The 25421-nt window shown below is 35.2% G+C and overlaps 3 protein-coding genes across 8 annotated transcripts in view; 2 read left to right on the forward strand and 1 right to left on the reverse strand.

Annotated features, from left to right (window-relative positions):
* The window catches only part of LOC123015000 (glutamate receptor ionotropic, kainate 2-like), a 41594-nt gene extending 33316 nt beyond the window's left edge, over positions 1-8278 (forward strand). For 3 of the 6 annotated variants that reach the window (XM_044414392.1, XM_044414395.1, XM_044414394.1), the window contains 5 exons: positions 1933-2190; positions 4405-4602; positions 4680-5171; positions 7348-7590; positions 7921-8278. In XM_044414392.1, the coding sequence (XP_044270327.1) occupies positions 1933-2190; positions 4405-4602; positions 4680-5171; positions 7348-7590; positions 7921-8001 (1272 nt within the window). In that variant the 3' untranslated portion in view covers positions 8002-8278. Of the gene's footprint in view, positions 1-1588; positions 1844-1932; positions 2191-4404; positions 4603-4679; positions 5172-7347; positions 7591-7920 lie in introns of all 6 variants that reach the window. The other 3 variants (XM_044414393.1, XM_044414396.1, XM_044414397.1) reach the window with 2 other exon arrangements.
* A 355-nt stretch (positions 8279-8633) lies between these two features.
* LOC123015001 (heparan-alpha-glucosaminide N-acetyltransferase-like) lies at positions 8634-12108 on the forward strand. The gene is made up of 10 exons (XM_044414399.1): positions 8634-8783; positions 9805-9962; positions 10011-10266; positions 10319-10469; positions 10521-10725; positions 10773-10931; positions 10990-11111; positions 11157-11326; positions 11532-11718; positions 11766-12108. Exons 2-10 carry the CDS (start codon positions 9807-9809, stop codon positions 12067-12069), a joined length of 1710 nt encoding a protein of 569 aa, XP_044270334.1. The 5' UTR covers positions 8634-8783; positions 9805-9806; the 3' UTR covers positions 12070-12108.
* On the reverse strand, positions 12100-25362 carry LOC123014999 (E3 SUMO-protein ligase RanBP2). The gene is made up of 9 exons (XM_044414391.1): positions 25166-25362; positions 23128-23353; positions 17456-23075; positions 17172-17401; positions 13610-14677; positions 13262-13558; positions 12792-13206; positions 12469-12652; positions 12100-12421 (listed from the first exon to the last, which is right to left on the reverse strand). Exons 1-9 carry the CDS (start codon positions 25238-25240, stop codon positions 12212-12214), a joined length of 8325 nt encoding a protein of 2774 aa, XP_044270326.1. The 5' UTR covers positions 25241-25362; the 3' UTR covers positions 12100-12211.
* Positions 25363-25421: the final 59 nt, after the last annotated feature.

The following is a 25421-nucleotide window of genomic DNA, read 5'->3' on the forward strand; positions in this document are numbered from 1 at the left end:
TCAACTTGAGATTGGACGATTATTAGACGATTAATCGAAAATATTTAATAAAAGAGTTTACCTCAGACTGCAAACATAACTTAGAATAAATCCAAATGTATCTCGTAGCATTTCATTCATAAAAAATTCACAAAAATTTATCGTCAAAGTTAACAGATGCCTGACAGGGATTTATGTGACCATGGTCATTGGTTGGCGTGGATATCACTTATTCAAAATTCATATTTTTCATTTTCAGAGTTGTGCAGTCCTCACTTTAAATAAAATATCTTTAAAACGGTCCATTTTAGTGTTATAAAAGGTTATGTGTTTTTTAATCGAAATTGATTACTCTTTAGATTTAAGCAATAAAAAAATAGTGTTAAGAGGCCAAAAAAACTGAAAAACACAGAAAATGTGACCTGCAACTGCTAAAACCGGAAATTGAGTAAGTAACTATTCCAAATTTTATAATATTTGGTCAAATGGTTCCAACGTTATTACAAAAAAAAAAAAAAATTCCATACCCACATTCCGAAGGCTGTAAAATTCTTATCAATAGAGATCGGACACGAGTTATTATTAAAATTAACATCATTTCATAACTCATTTTTGAGGTTCAAATATTGCTTCATATTTATGAATAACTCTGTATATAATATACAGGTGTTTCGTTTTTATTGTTACAAATTTAAACAGGTGATAGAACATTCAATTTTAAGACAAAGGTTTCCTATCAAAAAATGTTATGTAAGCGAGCTACACCCCTTGAAAGAGATCCGTTTTTTAATGGGGTTTTCCCACTGTTGTAGAATAGATAAAATTACGGCTGATAACTTTTAAACACCTGAACGAATTCAAAGATCAGTTGTCGAAATATTTAAACACGGGCGTCTTAAACGGTAAAACAAATTTAATTTTTATTTTTTATCCTCATTTTGGTCTCTAAGGCAAAGTGTAAACTAATTTTACTCAAAAACGGTAAGTTGTATCGAAAAAACGCAAGAGACCTATTTTTTGAGAAAAACTATGAAATTTAGAATTGTGTGGCTGAAAGTGGCAAGAACCAACAGACAAAATAGTTAGAGTACTTTTTACCCTAAACCCTCCCAGTTTAACACGCCCCTGAGTGAAAATTTCGACATTTTATCTTTGAATTCGTTTAGGTGTATAAAGGTTATTAGTTGTACCAAATTTTGGAATTTTATCTACAATGGTTTCTGAAATATTGGAAGAAATCCATTAAAAGATGCACCCCTTTCAGGAGATGTAGCTCCCTTAAATCTATAAGCTTTTTCAATACATGTTTATAGGAAACGTTTATCTTAAAATTAAATATTCTATCACCTGGTTAAATTTGTAACAATGAAAATGGAACATCCTGTATATAAAATTTTCTGATTTAGCAAGAAAACAATTTAAAAAAATTAGGCTAAAAACAAAGAACAAAAAGTAACACGCGTTTAAGAAAAAGTTCCTTGCACCTTAAAATTTGAAATTCGAAAAATATGTTTTGCAGAAAAAATTATTTAGTTTAACATTTGACAAATTCTTTTTTGTTTTAATTTTACCCGATTCAAATCTACAGCGTCGTAATTTGCTCATTTAGGTGCCCACCGACAAGGAGTCCGCCTTTTTCTCCTTCTTGAATCCTCTCGGCTTCGACATTTGGATTTTTGTAGGCGGCGCATTTTTCATGTCTAGCTTTACCCTATTCACCTTAGCCCGCTTCACACCTTACGAGTGGGTGTACCCCCAACCTCGGAAGCGCACCACTTACCTTGTAAACCAACTCAACATGTCTAACAGCTTCTGGTTCGCCACCGGAACGCTTCTCCGGCAACCTTCCGGAGTGAACCCGCAGGTACACCTCGTCTGTGTCCACAAGCCTTCAACACTAGACGCACACCTTGCTTTTACCACTCGCTTTTTGTTATTTTTCGTCCTTTGAAGGTGCCTACCAGTCAGCAAGCGCGTCTCTTTTCATTCATGAATCCGCTGGCAATGGATATCTGGATGTACGTGTTCTCTGCCTACGTCTTGGTCTCGATAACGATGTTCGTAGTGGCGAGATTTTCGCCTTACGAATGGCATAATCCACATCCTTGCGATATGGAGAACGAACTAGTGGAGAACCAATTCTCGTTAGCGAACTCGTTTTGGTTCACGATCGGAACATTGATGCAACAAGGATCGGATTTGAATCCGAAGGTACCATGTTGAAAGCTGAAAAGCAGTCCTAACATGCGTCACAAAACCAACACTCCTTCTGGTACCTGCATGTGAAATAAGCACCTACTTTCCAAGCATGTCACATTTTGCTTTTCACTTACTTCACCACGGCCATACTAGATGTTTAATTTAACGGATTTGAGATTGCTTTGGGTGCTTATTCAACATGGTACTTTCAGGCAAAAGCGAGATTTGGCGCTAGTGTTGGAGTGTCTTATTGTGATACATGTTTCCCTAGTTTTTTTTTAGTTGTAACAACATAAAACACACTGAGCATCACATTCAGTTTAATATTACTCCAGGTTAACAATAGAGTTGAGACTTATTAAGCTACAACTAACAGGGCCTTAGACGCCGGGTGAATAAAAAGTATGAAACCAAGAATTTTTCGCATAAACTTTATAAAAAAAATAATTAGTACCGTGTAAGGAACAATGAAAATGTAATCGTTTTTCAAGAATAAGCTTTTTCGATTTTTTTTTAGTTTTCGAGTTTTGAAAAAAATTGTATATTATAACACTAGTTTATAAGCAAGCCTTTAAAACACGCTGACGCGTCGTGCTCTTAAATCCCTCAGTGTTTTAAAGGCGCTTATAAACGAGTGTTACACGCTATTTTTTATTATACCTGCCCATTTACGATCATTTATGAGCATTGAAAAAATGTGAATTTACACAATAAAATTATCAAAGGTTGTTTGTGAATCGTTTTTGTAGAGACGGTTACTAGTTTACGTTGTTAAGCACATTTTTTCACGTTGTAATTGGTCCAGACATTTCACTTTTTTTCTTTCTTGTTACTAGACAACTTTAAAATTTCAGCGTGCTATAAAGGCCAAATTAGGCAGGCTGCAGCATGTTTTAATTTAGGATTATGATGCAGGTATAATAAAATAGTATATTAAAGTACGAGTTGCAGAAGGTATCTATTCAAACACAAATTTGAAATTCCGAAACGAGCCGCGTAGCGGCGAGTTGAGGAACAAATGAATGCTTGAAGAACCTTCTGCAACAAGTGCTTTATACTATTTTTTCTATTTTGCCGCTTTATATAATCTTATAAATTAAAAAACGAAAATAATTTTTTTCTAGAGAATTTTGCGACGGTTGGCGACATTTAGGTAAGTGGAATAATTTTAGGCGGCTGTACAAAATAAAAATAATTCATATTTTCAATTTAAAAATGAATTGTGAAGAAAGTTCGTCACTAAAATTAAATTACCGCGAACGACTTATTCCAGCACTCAAATGACGTCATTTGGGTGCTGGAATAGACTTATTCTAACACCGAAATAGATAAAAAAAATAATGGCAACCCACCATGACAATTTTTTTAAATAAAGATTTTGATCTAACAATAACCTTTAATTAAATAAAATTGTTTTTTAGCCAGTATTTTTTTTTAATATATTGTTAAAGTTGCATTCCGAACTTAAACGAAGTGGTCGTTTCATGCATTTGGTCATGTTTTTTGTGCAAAGGTACAACTTAGGGGTGGTTTCAAGCGGATTAAAAATGGAAAAAAGTGAATTCTTATTGGATTTTTTAATCCATCCGGATCACACTTTTTTCGTAAAGCAATTAGTTTATGCAAAAAAATGGTTGGTTCCATACTTTTTATTCACCCGGTAGGTATAATACGCGTATTTTAACTAAAATGTTACAAAAATTGATAGAACATAAAAAACTTTTGTTATCTGTAAATCTTTATAAAACATATTAATAAAATAATAAACCGATTTTTTGAAATTAAGTAATTCAACTCTCTAACAATACCTTTAAAATTGTACTCCCAGTAAAACTAGGAGTTTGTGATTAACGAAAAAAAAATATTAAAAAAATTAAATTTCACTTACAAACTTTTATTATGAAATATTTTCCTAAATTTATTTACATTTTACAATCCATAAAACCGTTATAGGTTCATATGCTAGAAAAGTTATATCTTGAAAGTCTTTTTCTAAATTTTTACTACCCACAAAAAGGCAAGTATCCCGTAATTCAACGTTAGTAAGATCTCATTAAAGAGAGCAATAGAACACTTGCACTATTTTACTACCAGAAAAAGAAAATCGAGTTTAATGTTAGCTCACCCGAAGAGTATATTTCTGTTGATTTTAAAACTTGATAGGATTATAATCGGACCATGTGCGTCTTAAAATAAATATATTTTACTAATTCCTCGATTGATTAGGCAACTTCTACGCGAATAGTTGGCGGTATTTGGTGGTTCTTCACCCTGATAATAATCTCCTCGTACACGGCGAACTTGGCAGCATTCCTCACCGTGGAGCGTATGATAACTCCCATCGAAAATGCGGAGGATCTCGCAGGTCAGACTGAAATTCCTTACGGAACACTTGAAAGCGGCTCGACAATGACTTTCTTTAGAGTGAGTACCCATTTCATCCTTGCCAATAGCCCACTTTCGCCGCCGGTAACATTCGCTAAATTTTTAATCCTTCTCAGGACTCCATGATAGAGACATACAAGAAAATGTGGCGCTTTATGGAGAACCGGAAACCATCCGTATTCGTCCCCACTTATGAGGAGGGCATCCAGCGGGTGCTAGAGGGGAATTATGCTTTTCTTATGGAATCGACGATGCTAGATTACACCGTCCAACGTGACTGCAATTTGACCCAAATCGGAGGCCTCCTGGATTCGAAAGGATACGGGATAGCCACCCCCATGGGAAGCCCGTGGCGGGATAAGATCTCACTTGCAATATTAGAGTTACAGGAAAAGGGAGAGATTCAAATGCTGTACGACAAATGGTGGAAGAATACGGGAGAGACATGTAGCAGGAACGAGAAGGGAAAAGAGTCCAAAGCAAATTCTTTAGGTGTCGATAACATCGGAGGAGTTTTCGTTGTGCTACTTTGCGGCCTCGCTTTTGCCGTCATCATCGCAATCTGCGAATTCTGCTATAATTCCAAGAAAAACGCACTCACCGAAAAAGTAAGCTCAAATAATTTTAAATACTACAGTTAATCTTTATTAGTCTGATTCGTCTTACAGAGATACAAGTTTTATAAAAAAACTCGCTTTGTTCTTTCGATAAATCAGACTTAATTGCGCCTTCATTTACTATTAAGCTTGTGTCCTTAGAGCTTCCTCGCGATACTGATAGCGGAGTAATTCCAGCTCTTTTAACAATTAAATTAAACTCTCTTGGCTCACAAATGTCTAATTGTTAAAAAAGTAAAACAAAAAAGACATTAACGTTATTTTAAATAGACGACTTGAATCATAGTTAGAATGTTTAATATATTTCTTTGTAATTTGCCTCCATTTTGATTCCCTAATAGACATATTAAAGAACGTGACGTCTTAGTAGCCAAAAGGCGACAAAATCATTTAAAATTAGAGGATAAATTAGAAAAAATAACATAAAAACCTTGTTTCATAAGACCTTAAAGCACTTATTCTTTAAAATAATTCATGGCTACGCTACTCGTTTTTAATCTTGAATTTGTGTTTCAAGACTAGTCTTATGAAATTTGTTTTTTAATGTACTAAAATCACTGGCGCAAACTACATGGGTGCATTGGAACGGATGCACCCATTGAAAATAATTTTTAATTTAAAATAATAATAATAACTCTTAATAATATTTGGAATTTCGTATTTATTCTACTCTTTTTTTAGTAACGTTACATTCTTTAAAATATCAAAGATGTCTTAAATTTTCTATTATTCTCCTTTACCCTTCGAGAAAATGAATCAGATTTATTGTTTATATTAAATATCTATTTTATTTTTCCAATTTTTAAATCAAGCTTTTCAGTGAAAAAAATTGTTATTATCTCAGATATTTAAAGCGACAAAACATTCTACATAAACTTTTTAAATACTACTCCAAAAAATTTTTGATTTTTGAAAACTTGTATTTAGATTTAGAAAATGAGATTTTGAAGCTTCTTGTGTTGAGATCTTTAACAAAAAACTTTTCTGGTCTACGGTTATTACGCAATCCTAAAAAATGGCGCAAAAAATTTTTTTTGCTCTAAAAATTCGAAGAATCGTCTACAAGATAACAATACATCCATTGTTGTATATCTGCGGTTGTTTGTTGTTCAGCAAAAATTGGGAAGAAGAAATAATTTTTTCCCGTAATTATTGTTTTCAAGTCTTGAAAGTAATACCAACATAAATGTATAAAAGATCTGAAAGGAAACTTTCTTTCATGTGTATTGCTCGAAGAAAGATTAATTTATAGTGTTTTGTTTGTGCAACTATTAAAATTATAAAAAAAATAATAAAAAACAACAATAAGAAAAATAGAATACAAAAATATATTTGTTTTTGAAAGAAAAAGTTAATATACTTAAAATGAGAGATAAAGTGAGAAACTTAATACACTATAGAACATCCATAAATAAAACTCAGTCTAATAAACTGATGGCGATGTTGAGTATAGTGAAGTTCAATAATAATTTTCGTATGCAGAAAAACATTAGAAACCCTTATTCATTAAAACAACAAAAAAGAACAATATTTTGTATCTTATATTGTAGATGTAATCTCTAAAAAAAATATAAGGTTATCTATAAACAGTTATTTATAATGATATGTAGATAAAAAAGTTGCTGCTTATTATCTTTGAATGATGGGATTCTGGAATGACACCCCTCTATACCTCTATAAGTGTTAAATCTTAACATTATTATAATAAAGGGTATCTTTATGAAGCATCGGACAATCAAAAATTTAAAAAAAAACAGATATTTAATAACTAATAAAAAAAAAACAAAATTAATGGGCTGGAATCTCTTCAATTTTTTAGACTACAAATTTTTACACCATTGATTAAATGAGGAGCAGACTTTAAAAAAGCATTTTGTCAAAAATTTGCATTTTTGCAGGAGAGAACAAAAACTGTCCTTGTTTTAAGAAATAGTTTTAATTTTTTACATCAGTGACAATAAATGTGAAAAAATATGTATACAAATTGGACACAATAGGGGCACTAATTTTACGGCTGGAGTACTTAGGCATTTTGCAAATAACTTGAAAAACCTTTATCCCAATTCGTAAAAACATTCAACTGCATTTTGAAAGTCTGCTCCTCAAATGTCGTTATATCTATGACGTGAAATCTTTCACTATGTTCCCTCGAAACTGAAATTTACAGCGTCCGGCCAGTGCTCCGCACCAGTCGCTCTGTTCGGAAATGGGGGGCGAACTTTGCTTCGCTCTCCGATGCCGGGGTTCCCGCCAACGTCCAGCGCTGCGTCGCCAGTGCTCCAAATGTCTCCCAGGAGCCACGTACGTTCCTGCCATGCTGGACATACCGCCCCATCCGCCGCAGCCCCCGTCCAGGCCGCCCCCGACAAACGGTCTTTCGGTACATGTTTGCCCGGAAGATACATCATTGGTAGGAATAATATTTTTTTAAGTAACGGAAGCCAATCGAACGGAAACTGTCTAATGCCTTCTCGTGGCCACTTTCGATAAAAGCTCCGCGAGCTTTATCTGCTCATTTGACGAACAAGCAATTAACTTAATTACGGACTTTCAGATTGGATTGTGATTGATGAAAAATCAGACACGGCGCATGGGACTGAGCAGCTTAGAGACAAAATCTGTTTATCTATTTTTTGTTTGTTAGTAGATTAACAGACAGAAAGTAAATTAAAAATGCGTTTTTGCATCCAAAAATTTTTTTAATTAAATTGATTGAAGTGTTTTTTTAACTTTTTTTCAGTGTGATCGCATGATGATTCCTCTCGAACTGCAACATCACATGCAGCCGCAACACCCCATTCATCAACAAATGGACAACTAACAGCTGTCTCGTCATTTAGGATTTTAAAAAATAGCGAAAATTAAAATAACTCGTTTGGACTTTCGCCTCTTTAGAAATAATACAATAAAGCAAAAGTTGTTCATTCTCTTAAGTAGGTTTAGATTTTAATCGTTTTATGCAAGAAGTTGTCGATCTTCCGTCCTTTCCACCACTTCTTGCATAAAACCTCTGAATGCAAGTTCTATCGCATTTTAAAAGTATTGTAAATAACAGCACGTATTTTCATGTGATGAATGTTTAACAATAAAAAATATGTAACTGGTCTACGGTTATTTATTATTTTTTGAAACCTATATTCACAACCTTGACTTTTCATTTATGTTTCTTTGATTACGTCTTACGTTGACATGGTACACTTGTAAAAGTGAAAGCAGAACTCACTCCTATTCAACATGCCGTGAAATTTCTAGCACAATAAGCAAAATTTTTACTAATCTCTTTGTCACTTGAAGATGAGTGATCTACTTAGAACAATAAAATATGTGCTGATAATAATCAAATTATTATCAATTGCTTGAACTATTCTTAAAATTTTAGACTAATTTTCATAATAGTCCCCCTAGTGAGTAAGAGAGGGGGTTCAGATTAACTCTAAGTGGCAACAACATAGCATAAGCAGTAACTTAAAAACTCTTCTTGTAGAATTATCATTTTTATCTTATCAAGGCCCGTTCACGGATAACAGTATTGTTATGTTGTAAAATACCTAAACAGCAAATTATTTTCAATTGCTTTATCGGTGCAGCAGAGTGGTTTTGAAAGTAAGTACCAATACATTTTTTATTTTCATGTTAACAAAAAATAAAAAATTCCGCAAACAAATTTTAATTATTAATTAAATTTTATTAATTAATTAATGAGTTGTTTACCTACTGGTCTTAAAAATAAAACCGTGCCGTATAAGGTAACGAAAAGCAATTAAACAATTTTGTGATTACATTTGACACAGTTGTGAAAGTTTTTTTTACCTTCATCACCTCACCTACAGAATTTCAATTTTTAACATTTTCCAACTCATCCACGCAATTACTCATTTGAAACAAGGCAAACACGTAATAAAATATGTGAGGCTCATATAAATGTTAATATTTAAGTTCTACGCTAGAAAGAGCACAATTACAATAATCGGAGAACATCTGTATGGCCAGCTGTTGCTATCAAAACCTCTGAGGAAATTTACAATATTTCTTTCTCTCAAGGGGCTCTTCCGTATGTCCCATTGTAAAGTCATGTAGCGTTTTTCTCTTGGGCATAAACGTCGGGTTATAATGGTCAAGTGACTACCAATACCAACAAAAAAATAAAAACTGGCTAATATATACGAGGCTGTGCTCGCGAATTTTTGCTTTCATCTTTCATAACAATGTTATCAAGAATATTAACTAATAAAAATTTAGTGTATTTATATAATATTTACGTGGATGACAGGTATACAAATTAATTGGAGCTATTTACTAATTAGGTATAGTGGAAACAATATTATCTCAGTGACGTGCGATATTAGACTTTTACTGTCCTTTATAGCGTAGGTATCTATATTTATTATCAATTCATTTGGAATAAGTCAAGCATTGTTTAAATAGAACATCAAATTTTAAATTGAGTGCTAACATTAATTTAAACGTAATTGCATTTTGATTGTAGCTATAATTTCTAATTATCGCAATAGCAATAAAATTATGCATTTTATGATTTTATTTCCTATAGAAATTATTTAATTAATCATTTTTAATTATCGCAATAGCAATAAAATTATGCATTTCATAATTTTATTTCCTATAGCAATGACTGACCTATCTTGGCTTGAAGACTATGGACAAAATGACTATAAAGGCTACGATATGTCCTTACTCAAAATAGACCAAGCTTATCTTTCAATAAATCTTGAAGACCCAACCGCAACATACAGAATTTTTCGAAAACATGTCGATTGTGTTAAGGTTTGTATCAGGTGAGTGATTAATTTTATTAATTTTTTCTTCAATTAGTGTCCTTTTGTCAAACTGGAAGACTTGGAAACGGATGACTCTATTTTATTAGACAATACTAGATTAATTTTGAATCAAACCCCAAACAACTTGTACCGGATAAGCACAACAAATAGTGAAATATTGTACACTTGGGATAAATATGTTTGTGAGTTTGGTGACGAATTTGGAGAATTCGGAATATACGAAGTGAATGTAACTAAAGCGAATCATTGTATGGTAAACACAATCAAAAATGCAGTAAGCATAAGTTTTCGTAAGTTTCTTAAATCATAATTTGAATTATATTCAGTTTGGTGAATTTTCAGCTGTTCTTACAGTTTTTCTAATTTATTGTGTCCTATTTTTGGGCGTCTTTGGTCTTGTATATTTATGGAAACACTTTGTGAACAAAAACGAAATTAAAGAGAAGAAACCCGAAGGGAAAAAACGAGTCAAATCACTTGACACGTTTCGAGGGTAAATAAGCCCAAAATTACTTGCTTTTTAGTGTAATTTACTTGAATTTAGGATCAGTATCGTGATTATGATATTTGTAAATTACGGGGCAGGTGGATACCTAATTGTGGATCATGCGAGTTGGAATGGTTTACATATTGCCGATTTGGTTTTTCCATGGTTTATGTGGATTATGGGCGCTTGCACGCCTATTTCGTTGACTTCAAGTTTTAAGAAACAAATTTCAAATACGGACATTTTTTTGAATGTCTTGAAGGTAGAAATGTCGATAACTTTGGTTTAATAAAATAGTTGGTTTTCTAGAGATCGATAAAATTATTCTGTTTGGGCATATTTTTGGGTTCAGGACCTACTTTAGAATGCATGAGAATATTTGGTGTCTTACAAAGATTTGGGATATGTTATCTTGTAGTCACCACGATTTGTCTCTTCCTTATGAAACGGGAATTTTCCGAATCAAAAGTATGTATTTTTTCACAATTGGCATTTCAAAACTCTAGCATTTAATAACCGTTTGTAGCACAAAATCGGTAAATTCGTCACCGACATTTTGATTTTATGGAAAGGCTGGATTGTTGTTTTGGTCATATTGTTCGTTCACTGTATGGTTTTGTTTCTTTTAGCGGACGAAGACTGTCCCCGGTAACTGCCAGATTTTTTTTTAATTTTAATAAAAAACAATTTTAGCGGCTATTTAGGGCCAGGTGGATTACACGACAACGGAAAATATTTTAATTGCACAGGGGGAGCCACGGGTTATATTGATGCCGTCATTTTGGGCAAACACAGGTACCAAAAACCCACAAGCAAAGAAATTTATTTGGGAGCCCAAGCGTTTGATCCTGAGGGAATTTTAGGTAACGAGAAAATAGTTGTAATAGACAAACTGTCTAGTTACTCAACAATTTTGAACTGAAGCAAATTATTAACAGTACGTGTTGTTTGAATTTGTGGTAGTGTTGATTTTTTGAATTCTAAAAAATTGAAACAATTAAAATATAACAAAATAAGAAAGGTAAATCTTCTTTTGGTTCATTAAAAAAATTATTACTTGTTATACAGGGTGTTTAACTTCGATCGTCCACGTATTTATTGGGGTTCAAGCCGGAATTACTTTATTAGTGTATAAAGAACATTCCGCTCGTTTAATTCGTTGGTTATCTTGGAGTGTCTTTGCCGGAATTATAGGAGGCGCTCTATGCGGTTTCAGCAAGGAAGATGGGGTAATCCCCGTAAATAAAAATCTTTGGTATTTTAATTTTCTGAATATTCGTTCTGATAATTACGTTCTTTTAGGTCAATATCTTTCGTTTTAGTGACGAGTTGTTTCGCTTTCCTCCTCCTCTCAATTTGTTACGTACTAATCGACGTTAAAAACTGGTGGAGTGGCAAACCCTTTCTCTTCGCGGGAATGAACGCAATTTTGCTTTACATTGGCCACCAAATGACTTACGGCCACATTCCTGTACGCTGGTTGGTCAATTGTGATAAAGACCACGGAACCCATTTGATCGCCCTCTTTGAAAATTTATGGGGCGCTGGGTTTTGGGTAGTGGTGGCGTACTATTGGTACAAAATTAACTATTTTTTTACGATATAACTTTTAGAAAATTTTAAATAAAAACAGCAATTAGTTCTAGTTTTTATTTGCGTAAAATCTAACTTCTATAAAATTCCTAGACTAAAACTTTGTAAAAGGAACAGATGTGGAAATATATAAAAAGACAAATTCAAATCAGCGATTAATGATCTAACGATTCAGTCTCTTCTTCAGTCGCTACCGGAATTTCATTCACAACGTCAAACTCATGAGCGTAATTCAAGCCTTCTAAATAGTTACAGTGAAATTCTTGTGCCGCTGCGACACTACTAAACGTAGCTTTGAGTGTCCTGTTGCGGAAGTCGTCATCACAGCATTCATATGCACTCCAAGTGCAGTTATTCTTATCCAACTATAACAAAATTGTAGCGACAAAGCAGTTATTTTTTTAAAACCTACCTCCATAACAGTGTTTTTCTCTATAACCGTGTTGCTCACAACTTCACCATCATCGTTGCTAATACAAATTCTCGCTGCGTAGAGATCCGGATCATAATAAACTTGCAAATCACCAAGACCTACAACTTTCCACTCGCCATTTACCTCTTCGCTGAGAGTACACCGTTTCATGAACATGACAGTACTGAAATAACCACAAATTTTGAAAGCAATTTTTTTTCGAAATGTTTATTTCAAAAATAAGATACATTAATTTAGACAATAAAATTACAAATCAAAAGTAACAATAGCCTATAAAATAAAAGTAAACATCAACGACCTACCGATCATCGTCCTCATCGTCATCATCCTCGTCTTCCTCTTCCTCGTAGGACACATCTTTACCAGCTTGTTCATCCCCACTCACCTCTTCAACTCCAAAATTTTGAATAGAAGACGGAATAAGTTTCGTTAAGTCAACTTGCTCTTCAGTTTTAGTATTTGATTTCTCTGATTGAGCTTTTTTAACTTTTTCTAGCACGTCTTGGACACTTTTGTAAAAACTTTGAGCTAAGTCGCAATTTTTGAATCTTACAGCTAACTTTTCTAACGCCGAACCATCATCCGTATAATTATAGCCCCCCCAAACCCAGGCCTTATCAGAAGTTGTCATCGGTTGAAGCTCCAAATCTGGGATAATTAACTGATTAAGTACCACTTTGTGAACCTGTTCACGCCTTAATAGAAATCGGTACGTATCTACGAAAACAAAAGTTCAACTTAAATCAAATAATTATATAAAATGTCTTATTACTGTTGCCTGGGTGGTGTAAAATCTTCATCTGCCCTACTCCTCTCTCCTTCCACTCTTTATTATCAGCGTCATATCTGTACAGCTTCGCCCGTTCATTAAAAACCACCTCTTCGTCTTCTTCACCTGTCGACACAACAATGGCGTCTGGTAGAGGCACTATGGGGTCATAATGAGGATCGTACTCCTCATCTCCTCCACCCTCCGCCTCCTCTGCCGTCTTTGATTTGTTCTTATCAGGACTAACTGAGGCAAAAACTGGAGCCCCGGCACCCAAAAACGCAAACGGTGTTTCAGTATCTGCAAAAAAAAAATATTACAATGACCGCAACATGATTTCACACAACTTACCATTTTTCTCTTTGGCAAACGTCGGTTTGTCTGTACTTTTCGCCGCCAAACTTGCAAAGGTCATTCCAGAATCGGCGTTCAAAACTGGAGCATCTTCTTCCTTCAAATTTGTTGTTTTCACTTCAGTTTCAGTAATCGAGGCACCAAAAACAGGTCTGATTGGAGATTCGGTCGCTTTTGCCAGACTGTCGCCTCCTCCGAATATTGGTTTATCCACACCTTTGCCAAAAACTACCGGTGAACCCCCAAAAATACTCCCGGTTGTAGTTGTAGCAGGAGTGCTGAAGAGACTACCAGTAGTTTTAAAAAGACTACCAAACGTTGTGGTCGTTGGAGTCGTAGTAGCAAAACTTCCGAAGCCGAAAACTGGAGTCGATTTCGAGCCGAAAATATTTCCGCCACTTTCGAATGCACTACTGGGTCCGAAAATACTTCCAGTTGATTTCGCGGTCGTCGCTGATGATGAGAAAATGCCAGAAGAGGTAGTGTCGGGGGTCCTAGTTCCAAATGTGAACGATTCCTTTTTGTTATCACCGGCTGTTTGGAAGACTGTGGGCGACTTTACCCCAAATATACTGCTTGTGGTTGTAGGAGAAGAGAAAATATTTGACGAATTATTGGCAGAACTTAATGTTCCGCTGGAAGCGGATAAAGGAGTGACCAAGAGTGACGGTTTGCTAAGAAGACTTTTAAGAGTGATTGAACTATCCGCAGGTGATGATACTGATTCAGCAGCTGATTTAAAACTAAAAACTTCTTCTTTCGGAGTGGTGAAAATCGAACTTGTGCTAGAAGATTCACTCACAGATGGCGTATCAGCATCCTTGATAAAAAGTTGACTAACTGGAGGAGTTGCAGTCGACTTTTCATCGATTGTTTTGAAGAGATCTTTCAAATATTCGTCGTCTTTTTTGCACTGTAGGCATTGACAATCGGGTAATTGACGATAAGACATAAACTTCGAAGGCAACATTAACTTGAGAGCTTCCTTTTCTTCTTCGGGTGTTACTTTGGTTTCAGAAATAAATTCGACCTCATCTTCTTCTGATTGTTCTTCAAGTTTTTTGCCTGTAAAATATTAAATAAATGAGGATTTCAAAGATTTAAGGATTAGCTTTACCTATTATTAGTATTAGTATCGTGCTTTGATAGATTTAGGTATTACTGGGATTATTTGGTGAAATAAAAATCCAATTGTTTTTTACAAATTTTATTTATTCTTTTATAAATGTACCAAACAAAACCAACAATACCACTAATATTAAATAAAGAAAAAACATGAAAATAAAAGTAAAGTGTGATAATTACGTAATAAAAATGTTATTCTCACAATTTACCAATTTTTTAAATGAGACAGTTATATCACATTGTAATGGAATTAATAACATGCTACAACAGTTTTGTTATTAGTTACTGGGTCATTGTTAGGATAATACATTGTTTGAAATACTATAAAAAAGAAAAGCTCAAAAAGCATACTTTTCATGCAACTTTTGGGGGTATACAGGATATACCTATCCCCGGAAACGTAAAAAGACCCTTGTAAAAGATAAAAAAATCTCGATTTAAATTTTAACTTTTTGGGGTTCAGCCCCGCTTGGTTAAAGATTAAGTTCAAACATAATTTTAGTTTTGAAAATTTTCAAAAAAATATCTTTCTGTAACGTGGCTTTTATGTGTATGTGTAAAAGTTATTAAGAAAAGTTGTTTAGAATGAACATCTAACCTTATGTCAAATTTTAAAATCATCAACCAAGTATAATTTTTGTTCTTTTTATATTTATTATCTCTAAACTTTTGTTAATAACTTTTTGTAATATTTGCCACATAAAAGGCACTTTACTCTAAAAAAAAATAGGTTTTTTGAAATTTCCAAAAACATACAGGGTGTCCAGAAAGTCGCGCACCTCCGTGACACTGTGTCATCGGGCGGTGCCCTAGACAACAAGAAAAATGTTTAAAAAAAAATCTCCATAAAAATTTCGAAGTTATGAAAGTTTAAATTTTACTTTAGCTCCATTTATTTCTGTTGGAAAAATAATTCTCCAAGTTTTTTTTTCTACAGACTATCACAAGAGGAAACAAGGAAACTGTATCCTAAATTTCCTCTGTTTAAAGTTATTTGTGGCTTTTATTGGCAAAGTTTTTGTACTTTTACTAAATAATTATAAAAAATATACAAAATCATCAGTGTCATTAAATAGACATAATTATTCATTTATTCATTCATAGTCATTAAATAGACATAAAACATAACACAAATGTGAGAAGATAAATGACAGATACAATTTTTTAAACATTTTTTACTCTGGGGGACTACCCAATTACTCTCTTTCAATTTTCCGGACACCTTGTATTTAATTTTTCTAAAATTATGTTGGAAATTAACCAAGAAAAGCTAAACCCAAAAAAATAGAGAATTTTTTATCTTTTACAAGAGTCGTTTCACCTATCCGAGGACACACTGTAAATGAAAAATAATATTGCAATTATTTTTTTATAGCAATTAACCATATACTCGTATAACTGCGCAAAATTAAAAAAAATACTTTCTTCAAAACGAGCTAAAAATAAACTTCTTTATAGAAAAATTAAATTCAGAAACAAAATTGATATAAAAAAGGGTAAAGAGTGGTAAATCTAAAAAAATTTCAAAATTACGAGGTATTGAACTTCCTCTAAATCAGTGAGTGATTAACTAATTTCGGTTAAAACAAAACAATAATCACGATTAGTTTGTAATATACGTAAAAAAAAAATCCAAAAACTAGTTTACACCTTAATACACTGATATAAAAACTATACATGTAATTAAAAAAAAAGAAGCCACTGATTTTATAAGAGTCACTTCAAATTACTCGGATGCAATTTGAATTTAATACCACTAGGTTTTCTGATCTTCTCAACATTAAAACAATTCCGACATTTGTTGCTTTCGCAAAATAAGTATGTAATTGTAATAGATAATTTTAGTAATAATTTCTTATAAACTTTTAAAATAATTTTTAACATAGGTATATTATTAACGTCAACTCTGAGTTTTCAAAACCTTCAAAACACCCAAAATTCTAGAAACATACGTAATAGTATATTAAGCATCAAGAACGGTAACGACATTTTACCGATCGAAGACAATTGTTTGGAGGAGGAGCGAAGCGAAGACTCCAACTAATGTCTGAGATCGGTAAGTCCTTAACGTAAGGTTAAAGTGAGGTTGTTCTTTAGAACCCTTTTACATTTAACAACATCAACCGAATGACATTAATATCCCATCTTTTTTGGACGCGATAATACATACATCTCATAATTTTGATTGATTTTATAGACTTACCACTAGTTTATTGCAATAAAAACATCCCATTAATACGTTTGAAATATATCACAAGATCAGATCCAGGATCAAATAAATAATAAAATTGAGCAAAAATCTTCACAATTCAGATAAGAACTATTTAATTGGACCTTCTATTATACAAATAATACGACGTCATAAGAAAAATTGTAACAGTAGCGAGAGAAATAACTAATTTACAATTTCCATCGCTACACTTTGGCATCTTACCTGTATCACTTGATGCTCCACTCAAAGCATCGTTCACAGCCTTCATAAATTCCTGAGCAATTTCAGCATTCTTAAATCTGAGACAAAATTGTTCTTCGGTTATTTCGCCTTCAGAATAATCCGATGCATGGAACAGCCACGTTTTATCATCCTTAGGCAAATACTTAATATCTGTAGTGAGAATGTGATTCAAACAAATCTTAAACACTTGGTCTCGTCGCATTAAAACCCTACAATTTTTAATATCAAAAAATGACTATTTTTAACGATATCTCAACACTCACCTCAATTTGTCGTTATCCTTTCTCCTTAAAATCTTCAAATCACCGATTCCTCTCTCCTTCCACTCTTTATCAACAAACCGATAAAGCTTTGCTCTGTGACAATACAAAACTTCTTCCTCCTCCTCACCCGTCTTCACTTCGACCTTATCCGGTAGCGGAATCACCGGTTTAAAGTAAATGTTATCACACTCTTCCTCCACATAACTAGCATCAGACTCCTCGTCTTTTCCTCCGCTACTTATGCGTCTCGGCGATCTCGGAATAAATTCAAAATCGTGCTTTTGGGGCGATCCAAACACAAATTTTTCATTCGCAGAACTGTCTTTCTTCTCTGTGCTAACATTAGGTTTAAAAACAAACGGTTTCTCAGTGGATATACTACTCTGACCAAAAGTAAAAGTGGCTTTAGCCCCGGTTTGAGTCTGAGTTGATGGTATCCCAAAAGTGTATTTCTGATTCGGCGTATCTAAATTGATACCTTTCGGACCTTCCTTTTTCGGAACTGTATCATCTTTCGGACTCTCACACGCCACACAATAAACCACATCAGAGGTATTTTGAATCAAACAATTTTTACACTCCCAAGACCCTTCTTTCGGCTTGAATAAATCCCCCCAACCAGTGGCCGGCTTATCAACACTTTTCGGAACACCGAACGTAAACTTCAAACCACCAGTGTCTAAATTCACCCCTTTTTCAGGCTCTTTTTTCGGAATTGTGTCATCTTTGGGCGACTCGCATGACATACAATGTGTCTTATCTGCGTCATTTCTGATGTAGCAAGTCTTGCACTCCCATGAACCTTCCTTAGGCTTGAAAGCGTTACCCCACGAGTTGGACACACCAACCCCAAACGAAAATGCAGCTCCGGAGGCGTCACTCTCGCTTTTTTTCGGAACTGTATCATTTTTAGGTGTCTCGCAAGCCACACAATAGTTCGCCTTGCCGTCATTTATAACAAAGCAATTCTTGCACTCCCAGCTTCCTTTTGCCGGTTTAAACTTATCGCCGAAACCGGTCGGTTTAACAGGAGATTCGGTTTTTAGAGTTTTGTTCGATACGCAGTTGTTTTCATCAAGGGACTCTTGGGCGCTCTGGATAGCTTTCAAAAACGAATTTGCTAACTCCTCAGTCTTGAATCTTATAGCGAGCGTTTCCGGTTTAAGCACTCCTTCTGAGAAGTCTTTAGCACACCAAGTCAATGCTTTCGGATTATTTGCCATAAATTTAAATTCCATGTTTTTAAGTAATTGATGGTTACAACAGACTTTCAACACTTGGTCTCTCCTCATGACTAATCTAATAGTCGTTATGTCTTTAAGTAATTTGAAAACACCAACTCCTTTCTCCTTCCACTCTTTTGTTTCTCCACTTGTATCAAAGCGCAGAATTTTCGCTCGACTTTCGAACAAGACTTCGCAATTCTCTTCGCCGGTTTTAACTTCGACTAATTCTGGTAAAGGCACGACTGGTTTAAATTCAGCCGTTGGAACAAACTCTTCAGACTCATCATCGACTGGTTCTTTAGCTTTACTACTAGGACTTTCAGTTTGTTTTTGTACTGGCGAAAAGTGAGTTTGGAAAGTAGGAAAATTCGTGGTTTTAGTAGATCCAAAAACAAAATTCGAGAAAGGACTTGCTTTGGTCGGCTCTTCTTTGGTAACGGGTGTAGCAACTTTATCTTCCTTCGGTTTAAACGTCGGAGTACTCGTGAAAACAAAGCCACCAAGAGAATTAGATTTGTGTGTTGCCTCTTTACTCGTTTCAACATTGTTTTCTCCTTCTTTTAACTCCTTTTTGGCCGCTTCAAACGCATCGTAAAACTTCTTCGCTTCTTCCGACGTCTTAAATCTCACACACAACTTTTCCAAAACGACTTCTTCATCGGCATAATCGTGCGCAGCCCAAATGTAAGCTCTATCACACTTTGCATTCGGAGTCAGAACCATTTCTTTGGTAATAAAATGATTAGCGCAGATTTTATAGACTTGGTCCCTCCTCATCAAAATCCGAACTTTCTTCGTATCTGGATTCTTCAAAATCTTCAAAGTACCAACACCTCGTTCTTTCCATTCCTTACTCTCGGTGACGTAACGGAAAAGTTTAGCGCGTTCGCAAAACAAAACCATATCGTTTTCTTCGCCGGTTATAACCGGTACTTCATCCGGAAGTGGAATTATCGGTTTGAAATCGGGACACGGGTCATGTTCTTCAATCGAACCCGTCGAAACGGTACTTTTATTCAACGAGTCGTTCTTACTTGAGTTGAAATTCTGTTCTAAAGATTTTTCGATTTGTAATCCCAAACTTACATTGACCGGAGTTTTATCGGAAACGGCGGAATAAACAGGAGGTGCAATATTTGATAAAATACTTTGAGTCGAAATCGCTGGTGGAGGTTTACTCAAAACTGACGGTGAAGTATTTGAGGTTGTGGTTGTTGGCAGAGGAATTTGGTAATTGTGTGGTTGACTCTTGGGAATGTTTCCTTTCAAATGTTGTGGTGGAATGGTGACTGAAAGGATCGGTTGAGCGGTTGTAACCTTAGTTGTTGGCAAAGGATCTGAAGCTGTAATAACGACATTGACAGGCGGAGCTTTCGTAGTAGGCGTGGTTGTGACAGTAACCCCTCCAATTGTGGGAAAAACACTTTGACTGGTAGTAGGCGTGGCTTTAGTGTCCTTAAATAATGTCGGTTGGGTAGCAGGAGAAATTCCTTGAGCGGTAAGCAAATTGAGACCAGTTTGAGGTGTGGTTTGGCCGTAAGTCACTGGAGGTTGTTGTACTTGTGATAAGGCGGCGGAAATAGCTCGGAAGTCTTGACCGGAAATGCCAGGAATTTGCTCTTGGCCGAATGGTAACGCACCACCTTGAGGTAAGCCTAAACCTCCATAGGCATAAGCCATAGGCGGATACATTCCTGGGTACAAAGGAGGAGGCCCATACAGGGATGTTCCAGGCATTCTTGCTTGGTAGTTTTGGTACAAATTCGAATTGTAAGCCGCCAAATTCGGATTTAAGTTGTACTCGGCCCCGTATTCATTAGCCAAGCCATAGATATCCTCATCGCTTAATTGTCCAGTCTTATTAACCTCTTTCCTCAACTCTGTCAATTCCTTCTTCATCTCATAAACCATATCGGTCACGTTTTTAAAACTATCCAACTCATCCACCGACGCTTTTAATTCGTTTACCGATTTTTTCACATCCTTCAATTCCTCATAACTATGTTTCATTGTTTTAAGTTCATCGACTGTTACTGTGAGATTAGTAACAGCCTCTTTGAAACTTCTCAACTCATCTACTAAGGTTTTGTGTGACTCCATCATCATTTTATTATGTTCTAAAATATGGGTAATGGCTGCATCTTTCGATGCTGTTAACTGTCTCAATTGAGCATCGAGTCGTTCAGGGCTCGGCTTGGCTTCCCTTTTGAAAAGATCAGACCGGTAAGGTGTGGAATGATTATGATTTTCAGCTCTAGGTGTAAAAACTCCGTTAAAATAACTTGAAGTATTGCCGGTATATCCTGTTACGTAATGATCACCAGTACTATCAGGCGATGAGACATTTTCATCCGACATACCATCACACTCATTTCTGTTGGTACAATCCGGATCAATGCGAGACAAAAGACGCTCGATTTTCTCAATTTCAGTCCCCAATTGCTCATTTAAAGGATGTTTCTGATCAACTGAAGGTTCCCTAAGCCGATCCAAAGTCAAGTAAAGACAATCCCTGGCACGAGAAAGAAGAATTATATTCTGACTACGCATCTCCGAAGTCACACTCTCCCTGTTCTGACTCGTTTGCTGATCAGCCATGTATTTGTAGATCTGAGCTTGATAAAAACTCGCGTACGGGTCTCGCAAACTTTCAAAAATGCGCAACGCTTTCTCGTACTCTTTCTTCTTCATCAGTTGGCAACCACTAAATAATTTCCCGGCCTCGATATGGGCACAAACTTCAGTCAAAGACATGTCTTTTGATTTGTAATTAAACAGTTTGTTTGGAGGATGCGAAACGGCTTGATTGTTTTTCATTTTTTCCAAAATTGGTAGCGCTGCTTTATAATATAACTCGGCTCGCGCCTCGTTAAACTCAATTTCGGATTGCTTTGTCGTGTTTTTGGAACGTTCGGCGAACGTTTGCGCTAGTGTTACTAAAAGTTTGACATCTAAACTGTTATCCACACACCGAAGAATTTTTATTCCGTCTACGAGAGTCAGTCTAATTTGATCCAAGCCGGAATCGTATTCATTTTTGTACATTTTGTAAGCAGCCTTGAAGAAAATATTTTGATTCAGAGTACCCAACTCTTGCGTAACTGCGGCGGGTAATACATTGGGTTTATCGAGGTTGTAGTATGAAATGTGKCGCAAGTTTTCTARATTGTATTTGGCACAYAAAGTGGCGCAGTAAATAAACGCCTGAATGTCCAAAACGTTCAAAGTTTCAGCGCCACAGTTTTTCAGGTTCTTGACTGAGTATTGCAACCCTTCAAAAACTGTACATTTCAAATCTGATAATTTGTTATTTAATGCGATCCAAATATGGTGGTGTAGAGAATCGGGAAATATCAGTTGTGCCTCTTCATCATAATTAAGTAATTCGCTACTTTCCGGTAACCGTATTATAATTTCTAGCAGTTTCTGGTCGCTCAAAAAGTAACTTGTTTTCATTTTCAGTTGTTGGTCGCGCGTTACAAACAATTTTTTAAACAATTGCTCTCGCCACATACCCACTGAATACTGATTGGCTTTCTCGATAAGTATAGACTTCCGGTCTTTGGCAGCCGCTTGTAAAATATGTCCAGTTTGTGAACACCTGAAGGCGGCCTCCTTTCGCCATCTCCGTAATAAATTTCTACGATTTTCCGGCGCGTGGTTAAACCACATGCTTTGCAAATCAGGTGGTTGTGAGTGATAAGATGCGAAAAGTAGAGGTAGGGTGATATTGGCGGCTTCTTTGAACTTGATGAGATCTTTTTGCGCTTGTTTGAACACCAGAGTGACCAAATGAAAACATAATTGCGCGCTGTAATGATTCAAGAATTCCTGAACGAGATGTTTGTCGGGACAATCGCTGATATTTAATGCAGCTTTGGTCAGAGTTTGGTCAAAGTTGAATATTGCGTTGATGTATTCAGTTGCTGTTTTGATATTTTCGTTGTTTTCAGACAGAGTCAATGCGGCCAACTTGTCCAAAACCGAAACCGACAAAAACCAAAATTCCCATCCGAGAGTATTAGGCAACGAAACGGTCCTTTGGTACTTGACCAAGACCTCGGCTACAGCCTCGTACCACGTGACATTACAAAAAATCGACAAGTCTTTAGCTTCGATATCAGCGGCATGTTTGTACGCCTCTTTCACCAAATGATTTTGTAAAAGATGTTTTAATAGACGTACTCGCAACTTGACGTCAGTCGGCCGAGTTTCTAACTCTTTCAAAATCAAATTTGAAACATCACGAGGATCGTCATTTTCCGACGTGAGGATACGTTGTTTCAAATTGAAGATGGCAGGATTGTGGGGGTCGAAAGACTGAGCCATTTCGCAGAAATACCGAGCACCGGATTGATCCATTTCAACGTCATCAGAAGCTAAGAGTTCGCAAACTGAAAAACAAATGTTGCCGAAAAGAATACTAAATGAAAGGCTTTCACATACCTTTGAGAACGAGACTGTTTTGTTTAGAGTCAAGCCGAAGGCTGGTTGTGTAGGCTTGAAGAGCGGCTTCTTTACGACCGAGCGCTTCGAGGCATTTGCCGAGCAAGCAATGAGCTTCTGCGGAATTTGGTCTTGCACTAAGATAGGTTGAGACGTAACGACGGGCGTCCTCGTAACGCTCGATTTTGAAATACTGCTTAGCGAAAGACAAGCAGCGAAGATTGCGCTGTAATCAAAAATACACAATTTCAATTTTTCGTATCTGGTATATCGCCACCAAAACATAAATCAAGAAATATTTTTTTAAATTTATTTTCCGTGTAAACTATTTTATTTAATGTAATTCGCAGATTCACCCTTACACAGGTTGTTTTACATAATTTTACGAGGCCTGTGCCTGTAAGATGCAATCAATAATACATATTCCGATACGAACTCGATTACAAATTCTGAAAAATTGGATAATCTGCTCTAGTTCATTCTTTCAAAAATTACATCGTTTTTATATAGTTAGTGATTAAGATATAGAAACTAGAATCATATTCATGACGTCTCTTGATAGAACAAATGATAACACAGGTCAACAAGGGTTCGGTAACATTGATGACAATTTGGTCAATAGTAGTTTTTTACTTCCTAAATAACAAAATGCATTTAGTTTTTTGATAACACGTACCGTTTATTTGTTGCATTTTTTACCAATAATTTAATTAATACATTTTCTGCACTTCCACTTGGATTTTTTTCCAATAAATCTGGGGGCTGTCAGTGACGAACAAGGGGAGAGGTTTCACCAAGACATCAGAAAGATGAAAGGACGCTATCAAGGCCGCTGAAACCCTTCCATGATGGGCGATTACTGTTAGCTTTTTTAAAACGCGACAATAACGTACCTAACAAAAGAAAATATTGAGATTTCACTCTTTTATTGTAATATATGACTTTTTTAATGTTTCTAAAATTAGTTTATTAAAATATTGTATGCTCATAATAAAATATATTAAATAGTTGAATTATTTTCAGTACTCTTTTGCTTTAACACGGTAACATGCTAACATACGAATGATAAGTGATGAGACATTTTTGTGAAAATTTTCGAAATCAGAGTGAAAAATCATAAACGTGGAAGGTAGTTTAATCAATGTTACCGAAAATTTGTTCAAATTTGTTGACCAGTGTAATTGTTTCTCAAAAACTGTTTATGACTATTCCTGTAACAGTGATTAGTTTGACAACTACTGTCATGGGTTTCCAAAAATTATATAATTAAATGTGTATTTTTTTGTATCTAGTGTTTTGTGACTTTTGTATATTTGAGTGCATACATTAGGTGCAAGCTTCGTAAAGTTGTTTGACACACTCTGTATAAAGCGTGTTTTCTTAATTTGGCGTCAAAGCTATCCATTTGACACCTCGCCGGGCGTATAAAAAATTGTGATTCGTTCACAAAACACTCATACCAGTGCTTATACCACCGCCAACTATGACACTAAATTTAAATAAACACCCGTTATATTTCAAAAGTTTTTAGTTTTATTATCAGCTTATCATACTGCACAAAAAATACGAAATAAATATAATTATGATTTAATGAAACCATTAGATTAACAATAATCGCAACAAAACGTAAAAACCCAATGAATATAGGTTGTGTTTGAAAGAGCCCAATATCAGTTGATTTACCCCATTTATTGATTAAATGTGACCTTGCCGGCTCAGCTGCATAACAAAAAGGTGAACAACATGCCAACACTACCTAAAATTTGGCAAATTAGACCCAACACGAAGCGTATTTTAAGACTTTTTTTTATGAACTAAAAATAATTTCCCGCCAAAGGTTCTTTGCATGTGATATTGATGCATGAGACAATCTTCCAATAATAAATGATACGCAATTTTCAAAATAAGGACAAGTGGAATCGATAAAGGCGATGACTTTTTTATGCATCTTCTGATAAGTAAGCATGTTTTGAAAGTGTGAAAAAAACGAGAAAATTTCGACCGGCGTAACGGAATGACAGCGATTTCAAAACCTTACCTCGGTCTCGTTATTTATCTTCTTCAAGCATTCTTCAACGTGTTTGTCGACATCAATTTTCCTTGTGGGAAACATTTTGAAAAGTGTCTAGTTAATCGTACATTTAAACAAACAATTTCACAAATTTTTAGAAAACGTATATAAAACCGTTACAACGAGATTTCACAATGCGCTGAACGGACGTCCACCATTTTAACGCTGACGTCACAAGTCAAATCTAGGGAAATTTGGGTTTATAGGGGAACCGATATGAAAA

The sequence above is a fragment of the Tribolium madens genome, unplaced genomic scaffold (genome assembly GCF_015345945.1).
Source record: "Tribolium madens isolate multiple individuals breed KSU strain unplaced genomic scaffold, Tmad_KSU_1.1 Scaffold_97;HRSCAF=244;Tcas5.2_LG3a, whole genome shotgun sequence".
Taxonomy (NCBI): domain Eukaryota; kingdom Metazoa; phylum Arthropoda; class Insecta; order Coleoptera; family Tenebrionidae; genus Tribolium; species Tribolium madens.